Source organism: Chrysochloris asiatica, unplaced genomic scaffold, assembly GCF_000296735.1.
Source record: "Chrysochloris asiatica unplaced genomic scaffold, ChrAsi1.0 scaffold00009, whole genome shotgun sequence".
NCBI lineage: Eukaryota > Metazoa > Chordata > Mammalia > Afrosoricida > Chrysochloridae > Chrysochloris > Chrysochloris asiatica.
Window position 1 is genome coordinate 9,117,967 of NW_006408527.1, and position 17,787 is coordinate 9,135,753.

At 41.9% G+C, this 17,787-nt stretch overlaps 1 protein-coding gene across 1 annotated transcript in view; it reads right to left on the minus strand.

The window, feature by feature from the left end:
• HHAT (hedgehog acyltransferase) overlaps window positions 1–17,787 on the minus strand; it is a 501,005-nt gene that overhangs the window by 67,413 nt on the left and 415,805 nt on the right. The window contains exon 10 of the mRNA XM_006834198.1: window positions 13,454–13,598. Within this exon, the coding sequence (XP_006834261.1) occupies window positions 13,454–13,598 (145 nt within the window). The remainder of the gene's footprint in view (window positions 1–13,453; window positions 13,599–17,787) is intronic.

The following is a 17,787-nucleotide window of genomic DNA, read 5'->3' on the forward strand; positions in this document are numbered from 1 at the left end:
ATGTATCAGTGATCTCATTTATCTATTGGCTATCTCATTTATGTATCAGTGATCTCATTTATCCATCTTGATCTATTTGTAAAACACGCCCCTTCTAGAGTGAATGTGGCTTTGGAAAGAGTATTCATTTAAGGTGTTTATTGAGCAAATTTCTTACCTCTACAAAGACCCTCTCTATTTTGGTATTTTCCTGACACTTGTTTATTCCAACAAATGATAAAGGAAAAGGTAAGCAAGAAAGGTAAAAGCTGTAGTGGTCTTTCTTTATCCAAAATTCAAAAATTAATCGCTATGGATTATAAAATAAATGACCAAATCTCATGCATTTTTCCCTTCTGTTTCAATTATTAAAATCATATTGCTGATTTCCATTGTATTTCATATAATGATCAGCAGGAATATAGGGAGGCCCTCTTCCTCAAGCCATTTTATCTATAAAAAAGGCTTTATGACCACGTGATTTGACCACTGTTGCTGTTTTAGCTGATTCAGATTAGCTGGGTTTCTCCCCACTTGACTATTTCTTTACTATATATTTTGGTACCTCTTGTTAGAATCCTTACCGATGATAAGCTTTTTTTTACAACAGTGTGAAAGGTATAATACAACCCTCCAGCAATCTTGGGGCAGCCACAGGAATGAGCAAAATACTCAAGAAGCAACTGTGGACACAAACAGAATCAGGAACAATTTTGTTATGTTTAAATGAATCTTTTTTTTTTACCTTCCATTGTGAATTGAATGATAGTTTATATGGGAGAACATTGGTTTTACACTCATCATTTCTTAAATGAATCTTTGTTATTTTAGCTTAGTTAGAAACAAAACAAAACAAAAAACCCTACCTACAAAACGTCTAGCTCCAAGATAAGCCTGCGTAGCTAGGAGATGTTTGCTGTGGTCTGGTTGTTTTTCATTTGAAAGCTAGCAATGAACAGGGAAAGATGCCCATCATCTTGTCTGGCATCTTCCAAATTTTCTGTGATTGACCATCCTCAAAATGGTCCTTAACTCAATAAATTTGTTCAAAGACCTTCTGAACTAGGAGACTCAACTTGGAACCATGTGTGTGGTCCCACCTCCCAACATTAAACAAATGAGAGAAGAGAATTGCTCCTCTATCCTAAGGTGGGTGGGTTGTCCTGTCCCTAGTGGGCCAGAGACCTTTTCCTAAAGCTGCTACACAAGACCTCTTTAAAGTGCTCAACAGCTAAGTTGTCAGTTTGAGAACTAAGGTGCACCTGACCCAAGCCATGATTATTTTCAATAACCTCACATACATGTCAAAGTTAGACAATGAATAACTAAGACTGTAGAAGAATTGATGCATTTGAGCTATGGTGTTGGAAGACCATGGACAGCCAAAAGGACAAAACAAATCTGTGCTGGAAGAAGGAGAACCAGAATGTTCCTTAGAAGTCAGCATTGCGAGACTTTGTCTTCAGGAATATTATCAGGAGGGACCAGTCCCTGGAGAACGACATCATGATCCGTAAAGTGGAGGGTCAATGAAAAAGAGCTCCTCTCTGGGCACAATATTTATGGTCTGTCTCAGCCCACAATTGTTCTGTTCTATCCCTCCTCCCCAAAGTCACATGCACCATGGCCCCTTTTCAAAAACCTACCAGATTTTCTACTTTATCGATAACAGGTGAGTCTTCCAGATTTTTTTTTTTTTTTTTTCAAGAACACATGAAAATGCAGCCAGAAAAATTGACAGCAACAATAACAGAAAGTCCTGAGACATGCTGCTTGGATTCTTAAATGGAACTAAAATTAGCAGCTGCTCCTTCTCTGGGCAAGAGTGGGCAGCAGCTGGCGCTTTGTAATACCCAGAGGAGAAGAGAGGGAAGTAGAGAGGAGCTGTGGGCACACGGTTCCAGCCGGTACCCAGGAGACAAAGGCTTAGGCTGAGGGTCGGCTGGATGCTGAGAATTTCCCAAGTGGAGTACCAGCTCTGCCTGCCCTTCCAGAAAGTCACAATCTGCCAGCTAGACACACACTCTCATATACTTCCCAACTGATCATTTCTATCTGCTGTTCCTGAATAATCAACATCAGGGATGAGAGAAGGACATACAAAGAAAAGACAAATATTAAGGCAACTGGTGGCTGGAACTTTGGTTTTGCTTTACAATCAGCTTATTGGAAAACAAAGTTTGATGATTCCTCAGAAAGTCCAACAGATTATCCTAAGACTGAGCAAGTCTCCTCCTAAGTACAGACCCCAGAGAAGCGAAAGCAGGGGTTCAAACAGATACTTGTATACCAGTGTGTGCTACAGCACTATTCACATTAGCCATAAGGTAAAAACAAGTGAAAAGATAGATAAACAACATATACTACAGACACATGTTGTTGTTGCTAAGTTCCAATCAAGTTGTTTTCAACTCATAGCAACCTTGTACAGGATTTCCAAGGAGCAGATGATGGGGCTAAACCACCGATGTGGTTATTCCTCCAGAGTTTATCCTACAGTGCCACACCAGGGCTCTGCTTTCTACACATAATGGAATATTATTTAACCATAAGAGAAATGAAATTTTGACACAAGTCACAACATGGATGATTCTTGAAAACGTTATGATGAGCAGAATAAGTCCATCAGAAAAGAAGAACTATTGTATAATCCCTCTTATATGAAACATCTAGAACAGACAAAGGCTTATAGAAAGAAAGTAGGTTGGGGAAAGGAGAATATAAGAAACTATTGCTTACTAGGTACTGAGTTTCTATTTGAGGTGATAGAAACATTTTGGCAATAGAGAACAGTGATTTGTCATTAAATGCCGTCAATCAGTTCTGACTCATAGCAACCCTGTATACAGTTTCCAAGGATGCAAATTCAAACAACAACGAGATATCATCAAACCAACATTAACAATGAAGTTAAAAACAAAAACAAAAACAAAACAGAAAACAACAAATACCTGTGGAGATGTGGAGAGACTGGGACCCTCCTACATTGCTGGTGGGACTGTAAAATAGTTCAACCACTCTGAATACCAGTATGGGACTTTCTCATACTAGTAAGAACTAGAACGACCATAGATCCAGTAATTCCTCTACTTGGTATATATCCACAAGTAGATACATAAGTAGATACATACATACACCCAATGTGCATCACAGTGCTATTCACAATAGCAAAAAGATGGCGACAGCCTAACTGTCCATCAATGGAAGAATGATAAACACACTTTGATACATGCACACAATGGAATACTATGCTATCTTGGAGAATAATGATGAAGCAGAAAAACACCTCAGTACAAGAATGAATCTTGAGGACATTATGCTTAGTGAAATAAGTCAATCACAAAAGGACAAATATTGCATGAGATAATTATCATAAAAGCTTAAGAAAAGACCTGCATACTAAAAAAACAAAAAAAAAAAAACAAAAATGGTTATCAGGAGTAGGAGGGAGGGAACAATAATTCACATGTTAGGGGATAGATATGTGATAGTTCAGGTGGTGGGAAGGACAATATACAAGGATGGGGAAGGCAATATACAAAAAGGGGGAAGGTGGCAGATAAATAATGAAGATGGGGAAGACATAGGGAGGTATGCAAGGACTAAATGGGATAGAAGTAGACAGTGTTGTATACACAACCTTGGAACAACAGGGCTGTGTGATACAGGGACTGAGATATAGTATGAATGGGTAATGGATAGGGGAAATGTTTAGGGGCTTAACAGTCTTGTGGATATTGGTTTCCCTTGCCTACTATTGTTAAAAACAAAACAAAATAAAAAGACATTTAAGTGTGATAGAAATTAATATTGGGAACTATGATTACAGAAAGCTTGTAATCTTATCTTCAGCCTATATTGATTGGATTAGCTAAAAAGGGAATTAGAATTTGCCCAAGGACATAGGCTTCTTGTTAAATCTTTGTGGAGTATGGGGCTTTAGGTGGAAACTTGAGCCCCATTCAGAAACTTCTGAGGTGGTACATTCCCACTTGAAAAGACATGCAGACCAACCTGAAACAGCTAGAAGAATAGAAAATACTTTTTGAAAGAAAGACTAGCAGAAAAAAAAGAAGCAGATTGGTTGGCTGTTAGAATATCAAGCAAGCTGGAGTCATCAAGGCAAGAAAAACCAGCCCATCAGGGAAAACCTCCTTCTGAGACTAAAACTCAAAGGGAACCCCAAAGCACTCTAGTATGCTCTCTGGTGATAGCTTTGATAGCTTTGGTCTACTTCTGAGTGGAAGGGGAGAAATGCAGCAAGGAGACATGGGCAAAGTTTGGCCATGTTCCATGGACACCTGTTGGCCTTGAGATAAGAGAGAGAAGAGGAAGGGAGATATGTGAACTCCCGAGCCCATGGACACTGACCTAGCCACTGGGGGCTAGAGTTAAGCGTGAAGTGGCCAGCTGGTCCGAAGTGTGTGGAGGTGTTTGAGAACTACCAAACTTGCAAGTAAAACCCATTTGACCTAGCTTGGATGGCTAGCAGAAACCAACCAGATGAAATACAGAAATTTGATACTGTGATCAAGCATAAATTGCTACAAATTGAATGACTGAGCTTTTGCTTATGGATGTAGTTGTTCAAAATTCCACCTGAAATGGAAGGATTCTATATATCAAGTATTAAGCTTGTTTCCTCAGTGTACTGGGGTGATAGGGATGGGCAACTTAGACATTGGCTATAAAAAATGGGGGGCTATAGAGGCATGAAGTGGCTGGCTTACAAGCTTTCACGAGTATGCTTAGTTTCAAAATGAGGGGAGTAAGGTAGAATTCCCGCCGAAGAGTTTTCCTCTTTTCCAGATGGATCTGGTGAAAGGGGATGGGGGTGATAGTGATAGGCTTTTATGATTCAATTGTGAGTAATTATTTGCAGGATTAATTTAGACCTAGAAAAGCAACGACAGCAGAGATGGTGGCAAAGGCTATAGCATAATGAGATAGAACAGCTGAGGACTCTAGACTCTAGGCCCATGGACTGAGAAAGGCTGTGTACCTGTAGGCAGGAGGCTGCCTTGCAAAATGTGCCCTTGAAAATTTAAATGAATATATATACATTTTTTTGTTTTGTATGTGTACAGCAAATATTTTTGTGAAAAATTTTCACAAATATTCATTTGTGAAAAATAAGATGCAACAGGGAAGCCACATGGTGGAAGCAGGGTAACTGTTGTTGCAGGGAAGGGAGTGGAATCAATGAAATCAAACAAAACCTATTGGTTGAAAGTGGGAAAAAAAAAGAAGAATCTATAATGGTTTTGGGTGGGGGGAGGGACAGAAAATTATTCACAGGCTAGAGGGTAGACACATGTCAACATATGTGACAGGGCAGGCAACATACAACAAGCAGGAGGAAAGACAAAGTTAGTGGGACGCTTAAATACTGTTAACTGCTGGTACATGGAGGCGATTGCAATCACTGTAATGAAGCAAAGTATATGATTTGTTGAATGTAAAACTGATGATCTGCTCTGTAAGCCTTCACTCAAAATCCAATAAAAAGTTTAAGCAAAATAAAAGGAGTCTGGGATAAAGGCAGAGAGTGCCTCTGTTCACAAAATGAGCAGAAACGCAGATACTTGGATAACTGTCTTCCAAAATGGATTAAAAGCTTCTCTATCTCCTCACCTCCATCTCTGGCATCACTGCTTCTCTGGATAGGGTCCCACTCTCTGCTCTTCTCCCTTGATGGTCCCAGGGACCTTTGCACCTAGACTGCAAAGTTAATCACTCCCTTCCTTGCTACAGAACGTCTACCTTTCAAAACTGTAAATCTTTACAGGAGCAGAAAGTCTCATCTATGTCCTGTAGTGTGGCTGGTAGATTTGAACTGCTGAGCTTTTGTTTAGCAGCCCAGATTGTAATCACTACACTACCAGGGTTATGACTTCAGCTTCTAACTTGTAGCTCTGCTTTCCTTGGAGTTGGTTTTACTTTTTCCTTGGTTCTTCATTAGCTGTGGCTGTCAGCAGCTCCAGCCCAACATTCTGCCACCTCAGCAACACCCTCCCTCCAAAAAAGATACGTTCTTCTTCCCAACATTGAGAGCAAGTTGTGGAATCCCACCACACAGAGGAATGGACTATAGTGACTGATGCACCCTGAGACACATGTCAGACTCTGGATGTTAGAAGTGGCTTGTGTCCCAGCAGAACTGCTCAGATTGAGAGTGGAGTGGGAAAGGTTTGTTCAAAAAGGAAAATCAGGGTACTGTTACCAAAGTATGAGGAACAAATGCAGGGCAGGCAAAACTGCACTTGTCTCTTGGGTCACTTTCTAAGTCCCCTCAAGGTAACAAATCTCATATACTTACTTTTGTGAAATTCAAAGGGTATTACTTTTCACAGGTGAGTTCCCATTTTAATAAGGTGAGTACATATCCAAATTGCTATTTTATAATCAAATCGCCTTTGAAAGAATCTATTGCAATGCTGACACAGAAGGGGTGTTCTGTATAACAGTAATTGTTGTTTATCCATGGTATGTTTGGCTTAATACTAATGTCCTCAAAGATGTTCAGAGACATCTAATCACGAGAACCTATGAATGGCACCTTCAATAGCAAAAGAGACTTTGCAGACGTGACCAAGATAAGGATCTCGAGATGGATAGATTTATCCACTGAAATCCAATGTCATCACAAGAGTCCTTATAAGAGGGACACAGAAGTAGAGGCCAAGTGAAAACATGAGCAGGAGGCAGAGAGAAAGACACCTGAAGATGCTACACCGCTGGGTTTTGAGATGGAAGAAGAGGGTCATGAGCTGAAGGATGTAGATGGATCTGGAAGTTGAAAGAGCTAAGGACGGAGATTCTTCCCTACAGCTCCAGAAAGAACTGGCCGTGCCCACACCTTGACTTGAGCCCCATGAGAGTTTAGATTCCTGGTTTCCTGAACTGTAAGATAATCATTGTTTGCTGCTCAACTCATCAGGCTGGTAGCAATTTGTTTCGGCAGCCATAGGAAAAGGATACACTTGGTAACATCAATCAAGTGGCCAATGCCTACCAGGGCATTTGTAAAGAAGAGCAAACACAACTATGGGCCCTGTTACAGAAAAGAACTTCCTCCCAAAGCTGTCACACCTGATGCAATGCCTCTTGCTAGATTTTTCCTTCTGCTACAAAAAGGTGACTGAATCCTCTATTAAATCTTCCCTAGCAGCTTTTTCAGAAAGAGTGTTCTGTCGTGGTTTGAGGAGATAGTCTGGAAAAAAGGGGTTTCTGGCTACTGCTACATGTGATAGAAATTAGAATACTGTTCACAGTTCAGACTTTATCCTTGTTGTAAGCAGATGGCAAAGGCCAGGGTCTTTCCATTTTATATCCAGCTGGCAAACACTGTATATAGGTAGCACTGAACTACTTCTGCACCCATTGGTCAACACTAAAATAGGAACCATGATGAGCAGTAAAATAAATTAACAATATAAATCCCAGGGCACATGTATATCTCAGAAACCACACATGCATTTTGAGCCCACTTAATTTCCTGGTTTGGGCCTTGGAGTGCAGACTTGGAAAAGCTGCTATAGATATCTTATTATATATGTATACACCTCATGTGTACACATATACATACATACACACACATATATGTCATTGTTAACTGTCAATGCTGTCAAGTCAGTTCCAACTCATAGCAATCCTGTATAGGGCTTCGAAGAAGTGACTGCTAGATATGAACTGCCGACCTTGTGGTTAGTATTCTAATGCTTATCCTACCGCACCCCACTAGAACACACACACACACACAATATTCATAAACACATACACAGACATATATATAGGCTGTTGTTGTTGTTGTTAAGTGCTGTCAAGTCGATTCCAACCCATAACGACCCTATATAGGGTTTCCAAGGAGCAGCTGGTGAGCTTGAACCGCCGACTTTGCAGTTCAAACGGCTTTACAGTCTGGCACATTAACCCACAGCGCCACACCAGGACTCATACATACATTAGTTATAGAATAAAGGGTTGTTGTTTTTATTAAGTGCTGTTGAGTCAGTTCCGATTCATAGAGACCCTCCATAGGGTTTCCAAGGCTTTGAATCTTCGAGGGAACAGAAAGCCTCATCTTTCTCCCAAGGAGAGGCTGACGGGCTCATATTGTAAACTGTGTGGTTTGCAGTCCAGTGCTTATCTTTTGCAGCCACCTTGCTTCCAGAATAAAGGGTAAAATATTCTAATTTTAATATGTATGAATATCTCCTCCTATATATGCAATAGGGGCCAGATGGATTAGGGGCCAATGAGAGATCAGTGGTGAGCTCAAAGGAAGAGATTTCAAATATTGCATGTTAATAAATATAAATCCATAAAAATGCAAAATTATCTCACTTGTATTTGATTAACTGTGTCTAAGTCTTGTTAAGGATCCCTCCTAGCTCAAGGGTTAAGTGACTGACTGCTGATCAAAAGCTTGGTGGTTCAAACTCACCTAGCAATTCAGGGAGGCAGACCTGGTGATCTACTCCATAAAGATTACAGCCTAGGAAACCCTACGGGATGATTCTACTCTGTCATATGAACTTACTAGGAATAAAAATCGACTCAACAGGCCCTAACAGCAAAAACAGCATAGTTTAGAATGCTTTCATATTCCATGAAACTCTTTTCAGAATGAAAATACAGAAACTCCTAGTTAGCAGGGAAAAGTTTTATAGGACATCAGAGAAAGTGATCATTAAACACACTCTGGTTCAAACTACCTTCTACATATATTAGACATTCTCTCAGTAAACTAACTTTAAGGAGCCCTGGTAGTCCTTGGTAGCACAGTGATATAAGCACTGGGCTACCCCAAAAGTCAGCAGTTCAAAACCATAAGCCACTGTGTGCAGGATAAAGATTTGGCAGTCTGCTTCTATAAAAAATTACAGCCTGGGAAACCCATGCGGCAGTTCTCTCTGCCCTATACTGTTGCTATGAATCAGAATTGACTCCATGACCCACAATAAAGAAACCACAGCTTTTCAAAGTCTTAAAACTCAGACTCTAAGAATGACCATTAACATTAATTTTGTTGTGGTTGTGGTTGTTGTTAAGTGTCACTGAGTCAGTTCCAACTCATAGCTACTGGTATAGGGTTGTTGCTGTTGTTGTTGTTAGGTGCCATTGAGTCGGTATGGACTTCCAGTGACCTTATGCACAGCAAAACAGAACACTGCGTGATCCTGGGCCAATCCCTGAGGCCACTGATGCTGCCACTTTGCCAATCCATCTCGCTAGGGGTCTTCCTCTTTTTCTCTGGTTAGTTGCTGTCAAATCAGCTGAGACTCATGGCAACCCCATGCTGAGCAGAACAAAAGGTGCTTGGCCCTTTGCCATCTTCACGATCATGGGCTTATGTGAATTCACTGTTGAGTGCCATCCAGCATAGGAGCCTCTTCTTCCAGCACTATGTTGGACCATTTTCTTTTGTGATCCTTGGGTTGATTTCCAGAATACACAGCCAGGCCTTTCTTCCTACTCTTAGTTTGGAAGCTATGCTAAAACCTGTCCACCACAGGTGAGCCTGCTAGTATTTGAAATATCAGTGGCATGGCTACTAGTATCATATCAAAGACCCACCACAGTAAAACTAACTGACAGATGGGTGGTGGGTCTTTGTGTAGGTATGGATAAATCACTGAATCTATACCTACAGAATATATATATACTGTATATACATACATATATGTTGTTGCTGTTATGTGCTGTCAACTTGGGTCCAACTTGCAGTAACCTTGCCAAGGAGCAGCTGGTGGGTTTGAACCACTGATCTGTGGCTAGCAATCTAGTGCTTATCCTACAGAGCCACACTGGGAATCCACTATATATATATCCAGCCACTCCTTGGAAACCCTACACCATATTCCTGAGTCAGATATGTTGTTGCTGTTATTGTTAAGTGCCATATAGGAACCTTACCAATAGTATAATGGGTGGGAAACCCTTCCCTCAAACTCTTCTAGAATTTGCAGAGGATTCAGTAAGGCAGAAGCATTTACAAGAGCAATGAAAATGCCATTTAAAAAGGAAAGTGACTATGGTGAAACAGTAATTGTAAAGGATGGCTTCTGAGACGTTAACATTTGCCTTCTGTCTTCTCACCGCAAAAATGAAATTTTAGCCTCAAGAATTTTAGATGTGAGTGAAATGAGTTTCGATTTAAGCAAAACCCTCCAGAAATTCCAGTGCAACACCCCAGTTCTGGTTAAATAAAATGCCTGTCTAGAGCTATTTGAATCAGGAGACAAATCAACTGCCTAGACAAGTAACCAGGGAGAAACAAACTTTGTCCTCTCTCAGCTAAAAACAGCAAGCAAATATGGGGGTTGTGAGGTTCGGAACTGCATAAGAAAATCATTAGCCTTTCTCTCGTTGTTGTCTGGAGGGAAAATAATCAAATTCTTCTTCCATGGCCCTGGAACACTCCAGGAGCTAAGTGTTGAAGTGGGGTTTGCCAAACTGGAGCAGAAAACAAGAATAAGGGAAGGTGCATCGTGTGTGTGGGTGTGTGTAAAATGAAAAGCTAGGCAGGGGAAAGAAAGTTTGGTGGATTCCATGTCTCTACCAAGTTTGAATCAACCAGTCACTCCACTGGAGAACGATGAGGCTTTCTGCTCTTATATAGATTGATAGCCTTGGGAACCCTAAACAGAGTCGTTATGCGTCGGAACCAACTTGGTGGCACGTAGCCACCAACTATCACCAAGCTCCTGGGGCCCCTGAATGATCTAACAGTTAAAGTGCTTGGCTGCTAACCATAAAGTAGGAGGTTAAAGTTCACCCAAAGGCACTTAGAAGAAAGGTTTGGTGATCTACTTCTGAAAAATCATCTACTGCAAACCCTATGTAGTACAGTTCTATTCTGACACACATGGGGCTGCCAGAAATCAGACTCAACTTGAAGGCTATGTGATAACTTCAAAGCCCGAGTAAAGCACCCACGGCACAATTCTTGGGAGGTGAGGCAGTCCTTCTCTCACAAAGCATGTACCTGCTCTTGGTGAAAGTTGATAGAGTTTTCAGAATGAACACGCCCTGCCACTAGACAAAAATGACAAAAGCTCTCATCCCCAGTGTACCCACATTCCCTAAGGGGTCCTTTCTGCCTGCCACCCCCATGCCACTGAGCATCCGATGAGGCTGAGTCCACTGAACTTGTGGCTAACATCCCAACATTGGGCCACCATGTTGTTGTGGTTGTTCAGTGCTGTGGAGTTGGTTCCAACTCATAGTGATCCTGTACAAGGTTTCTACGGAACAGCTGGTGGTTGAGCACTGCTGACCTTGCAGTTAGTAGTCCAGTACTTATCCTATAGGGTCATGCCAGGACTAGAATTAATTACCTCAATATACCTGCCTTCACCACTTGGCAAATTGCTACACATTCCTCAAGACCATCGTTCAAATGTCACCTCCACTGGGAAGCTTGGCTTCCAAGACAAAGTTAACGACCAGTAACATCAAACAAAACATTGTTCATACATCTGGTACAGCACTTAACTGAATTTACTGCCACATTACTGTCTACATGTTGGGTTCCCGTATCCATTCATCCCTGCATTTTCAGGGCCTCGTTTGACTTACTGAGACAAAGAACAGAGCTTCCTTACTTATATGACAAGCAAACCCCAAGTCAGCCTTTCTTCCTGAGCCATAGTGTCCTCAGCAATGTGCAGAGGGAAAGAGACGTAAAAGATGCAGTCGGTCATTCATCTCCAAGAAATTTTTTATCTTTAGATCCATGGCGCCCCATTAACTCCTGTCTTTATTAAAGGTTTCACTTTTAAAGTACGTGGTCTTTTCAGGAACTAACAGCTAAAACATTCTCAGACAGCATGATCAGAGAGTGGTTGCTTCGTGATGAGATTAAAGTAGAACAAAGTTATCTCCTTTGAGCCTGGTTCACCCAGTCGGTCACAGTTTAGATCCTTGCTCTGATATTCTGAGATAGGATTACACAGCTCTGTCTGTGTTATTTCTAGTGTGAAAAGAGCTGCAGTGAAATCATCACTGGCTTCTCAGAAACCCAAGTGTGGCTATGACAGGCCAGCCATGCCAAGTCACGTTATACTCATTGGAAAATCTTCCCAAACCCAAAGCACAATACCAAGTCTCTGGCCAGGGAAACAGAGCAAGGGCCCTTTTCTTTTAATATGTACTTGTAAGGAGCCCTTGTAGCATAGTGGTTACACATCAGGCTGCTAATCTAACGGACAGCAGTTTGAAACTACCAGCTGTTCCACGGGAGAAAGATGAGGCTTTCTGCTCCCATGAAGATGTGCAGCATCGGAAACCCTGATCACTATGAGTCGGAATCGACTCCCCAGCACATAACCACCACCACCACTATAATGTTAGTAGTTCTAATTTTACCAATTCTCTTAAGGGTATGACATAACTCTTAGTACTAGTCCAAAGAAAATGGTGACCATAAATAGATGATCAATTATTAATGTAATTTTCACAATAATCATACCATACTAACATTTTTACCTTCTATAGGTATGGTGTTGAGCTGATCCACTAAATATACATTAAACATCATGTTGGCCACCAGTGTTAGCCCCTTGTGTTCAGACCACAACATCTACAGGGGCCGTGTCCATAGCTGCAGGGGAGCAGAATGGGGCTTCTACGACAACTTCTAGTGGGGGCACTGGCAGTCCAGTGGGAGAAATCTCACCTTCAATGTGCGAGACCCAAGTTAAATTTCATGTAAATATATCTCATACACAACGACGACCCATCTATCAGCAGGTTTCCAAACTAAGATGAACTAGAAAAGAAATCCTAGAGTTCTACCTCTGAAAATTCAGCTAATGGTAACCAGCCCGATTGGATCACAAGCCATCACAGAGATGGTGCAGGTCCAGGTAATGTTTTGTTCCATTGTGCACTGGGTCGCCATGAGTCCGCAGTTAACATGATGTAACATATTTCTAGTAGGATTTTCAGAGTCGTAAATGGAACAAGATTAGAATTTAGAGTATTTTTAAAGTTTGGATTCGTAGGCAGTAGAAAAGAGTGTGTAGAAAAGCCAGAGAGGTAATTTGGAAGAATGTAATGCAGAATTTGGGGTGGTGGGGTGTAGGACAACTGGAAGTTATCTAAGTTTCGCAATGTAGTCCTGGTGTGGTGCTGTAGGATAAGCATTGGACTATTAACCAAAAGGTCACTGGTTCAAACCTCCCAACCACTCCTTGGAAACCCTATACAAAGGTCACTATGAGTCAGAACTGACTAGATGGCACTTAACAACAAAGTATCACACACGGTACATATGCATACATCAAGAGAAATGGCACATAAGCTGAAAGATAACGACAGGACATTGTTCCTAACTGGTACTTCTATAGGTCACATACCACGAATACAATGATCACTGGCTACCCCCATTTCATTCATGAAACCAGGCCAGACTTGGAAAACAAGACATTGAGACACTGACTTGAAAGAGCACCATCAGGCAACCTACCTTGTATGAAGATTCTATTCCAGTAGGTTTTCCCAACTTGGTTTCCCCCAAGAAACACCAGGTTGGACAGGATCAGCATAGAGGTGGAACAAGATGCAAGGGCAGCATGACACCGGCGACGGGCTCGTGGGGAAAGAAACCGGACCTGAGGAGAAAAATGATCATCATTCAGGGGATAAAGTGAGACATGGTCCAAGTCACCTCCCCTCGGAGCCTGAACCCTCCGCAAGCTGTTGCTTCCTCCTGCTAAAACAGGCTTCCTTCTCACCTGTACTAAAGCTACATGTGATTAATGCCCCCTCCTCACCCATTCTGCAGTCCTGGCGTGGCACCATGGGCTAAAGCACTCAACCTCAAGGTCGATTTGAACCGCAAGGTAGGCAGTTCAAACTCACCAGCCGCTCTTCAGAAATCCTATACAGGGTCGCTAGGAGTTGCAACCAACTCGATGGCACTTAACAACAACAACAAGCTCACCCATTTGGAACATCTCCGACATGTAAATGTTTTCTGTATGTAAAGCTATTGGTGGAAGATGCATTTAAACTGCTTCCCATGACATCTAGCACAGACCAAGGTGGTGAAGTCAAGATCAGAGTGATCTTCTGAGCCCTCGCTTTACCTCGGGAAGTCAACCAACCACTGTGTAAATCTGATCCACTATAAGAAGCAAAAGGAGCCCTGGTGACCCAATGGTTAGGCTCTCGGCTGTTAACCAAAAGGCTGGCAGTTTGAACCCACCCAGGAGTTTCACTGGAAAAAGACCTGCCACTTTGCTTCCATAAAGATCACAGCCTAGTAATCCCTATGGGTCAGTTCTATTCTGTCACATGGAGTCATGATGAGTTAGATCAGCTCCCTGGTACCTAACAACATCAGGAGGAAGTCTATAAAGGGAGAAGGCAGGAGATTCAGCGTAAGCCAACTTCACTACTGAAATGAGCTCAGAGACTTCACAGCACTACATAGAATGGTGGCTTCTCACAGTGCCTAAAATACACAGGGCCTGACAGATGTTTTCTAGCAATGATGATAAAGAAGTGTGCTCATCCATCCGAGCCTGCACTCTCGCTCCTCCTTTTTGAATATTCCCTGGAGACTTCATAAAGCAAATAAAGCCTTTATTTCTCAGCATTCTAGTGGGACCTCCAAAGTGAGGTCACAGCTCTGTGTCTAGGATGTGTACGCACCATTAGCATATCCATGGGACCTTCAGTCAAGACGATTCAGAATGAGAACTAGGTGTAGAGCAACTCAAAGTAGAGGAAACCTCAGACCGGGGGCCAACACCCCAGCCTAATCCAAAGACATGGAAAAGGGAGGAAATACAAGGCCTAGAGATTTTTCCCGTTCCCAAAATCTACACAATGCTTACTGATGAAGATCAAAGACCACAGTCTTCAGTATGGGCTGTACCTCAATGTGAAAGAAAACAAAAATCCTCACCACTGCACCAGTTTTTAAAAAAATCCATACAAATGGAGAAAAGATTGAAGTTGACAAAGACTTGGTTTTGCACTCTTGAAAGCAGCAGTTGGGCCATGCGCAGCCACTAGATTTCATGCTCATCCCTGTGAGGTGACATTGTTTGGTGCTCACTCTCTCGGCCCCTGAAACTCAGAGGAAAGATAAGAACACGGGATGTGCAGTAAAGCAGAAAGAAGCACTTTGTTCTCATAAAGGTGACTGTTTCACTCTCATGGTCTCAAGTTTATATGACAGAAAAGTGAGTTGGGGCAGTGTCTTTCCATGTAAATGTCAACACGATCCACTAGCCAGGTCTAAAGGCAGTACTGCACCTTTGGCCAGGACACTTGTTAAGAGCCATCGAGTTAGTTCCGACCCATAGTGACTCTGTATAGGGATTCCAAGGAATGGCTGGTGAGCTTCAGTCACTGACCTTGCAGTTCAAATGGCTTTGCAGTCTGGAGCATTAACCCATTGCGCCACACCAGGACTCTGGCCAGAATATAGTCAGGCCTTTAGAACCCCCGGAAACACCAGCCTAGAGCAGCCCTTTAAACCCTTGATCACAATACACTATCCTCTATAAAAGAAACAGAAGATGGTGTGTGGGAATGTAAGAATGCCAGTTTAACAGTAACTTCAAATGTCCCTCTGAAACAGTGACTACCAAAGGTAAGCAATGTCACCTTAGTGCTGATCTATACTTCCGTTAAACTAGTTTGCATCTCTTGCCTGTGAGATGTTCATGGCTGTGCGTGTTTATTCATATCTCCACAGCAACGCCTCCATCTTTGGCAGCCAACATCCTGTCTCTGGGAAACATGGGACTGACAAGGCCAAGGAGCCCAGTCCTGCGGGTGGAGGGTGTCTGTGGAATCTGGGTCAGGAATGAGGCACAGACATAGGCAAGTGGGGAGGCATATAGGGGGCTGGAGGCTGCTAAACTTGCTGGACCCCTCACTTGGCGTTATCTGTGGAGGGGCTGCATGTGGGACTGAGACGGGAGGAGGGGGGCAGGCAGAGCATCTGGGGGAGCAGATGGGCCGGAGGAATGGCTGCTGGAGACTGTGACAAAGGCTTGGCAAGTGGGACCCGATGATGTTTATTTTTAAGTGGGGGAGAAGCTAAAAATGGAAACTGAGTGGGTTTGAGCAGCTGGACACCATGTTTCCATATAATCACTTAAGATTTTCATCTCCTAATAAAAATGCCAACCAGAGGGTATGAGGGGTTGAACAAGAAAATGGCCAGGAAGGAGGTTGGTGGAGGCCAGAAAGCTCAAACAAGGGGTGGGCATCCCCTGGGCTGATGAGATGAGACCAAAACAACAAAAAACACAATAGTTCTTGTGAAAGAGAAGGACAGCCAGAGGGAAACACAACAGAGTGAGACACGACTACAAAGTCTTCATCCAGGGTCCCTTCCTCTTCGCCCATCTCTGGGCCACCCCGCCAAGACACTGCTCCCTCCCCCAACTCCTTTTCCCAAGGGAGTGTAGACATGTTTTTAAATTATTAGTTTGTCGTGTTGTTGACAATATATGTTACAGGACATACACCAATTGAGCAATTGCCACATGTGCAATTTAGTGACACAGATGATATTCTTCGAGTCATGCAGACATTCTCACTCTGTCTTTCTGAGTTGTTTCTCCCTCATTAGCATCAGAACTCTGTTCTCTAAGGTTTCTACTGATCTTTCAAAATGTTGTCACTTTACTCCATGTAGATAGTGCTTAAAAGGGCATAATGCTCAAGGGTAGGCATTCTCTACTAGTTCAGCTAATCTTGTTATTGTTAGGTGCCATTGTCGAGTCTGTACCAACTCACAGAGACCCTGTATTGGATTGGCATGACTGTAAATCTTTATAGAAACAGGCTTCTCTTTCTCCAGTACTTTTTCTGTAGCGCCACCAGGGTTCCTTAAGTGAAACTGTTTGCTTTTAAAAAGTCTTCAGGGGAGATTTTTGGTTTAAGGTTTAAAAATTATCTCAAGGTAATAATTTCAAGGGTTCATTCAGTCTCCATGGTTCAGAAAGTCTATAATCAATTTGGTCATTTTAAGTCAGAACTCTGTTTGTTTGTTTATTTGTTTACCAGTTCTTCCTCCTTTTTCTCTCATGTACCTACAAGCCTGGTAAGTTCTTGAAGAATGGGGCAACTCCCAAGGCCCATAAATATCCTGCATGTAAGGAACTTACTGAGTCTTTCTTCTAAGGTCTCTTTGTGTGGATATGAACTATCGACCATTCAGTCAGCAGCCAAGTGTTTAACCATTTATACTACCCAGGGACTCTCAAACTCATGCTTTCAAAAATCTAAATTAAATAGTAGCAAATAGAATACAGGAATGATTAAAAGAGTCCTCTTAATTGAGTAATATTTATACCAAAAGTAAAGGGTGACTAAATATAACAATTAAAGGAGAATTATCATATAATCACCCACAAGATTCCAAAAAAACTTTAGATAAAATTACACATCCATTCACAATAAAAGCCCCTGGCAGACAAGGGAGAGAGGGAAATTTCTTTAATAAGGAAGAGAAAGAATTCCAACTAGCTATAAGAAACATGAGACATTTTCCTCTATTATTCAAAACTGTACTGAAGGATCCAGTCAATACAATAAAGATAATTAAATGCATAAGAATTCTGATTGTTGGCAAAAGCAATACTGTCATTATTTGCGGAGGATATATATGATCATCACCCTGGAAAAATCAAAAGAAACAGTTGACAAGTTACTCGGTCCAACAAAATATTTATGTAATGTTGTCAAAGGCAAATTACCAACTCAGAACAAAATCAGTACCTATTCTATACAACAACAGTAAACGCAAAAGAAGTATGAAAGCTTTAATGAAAC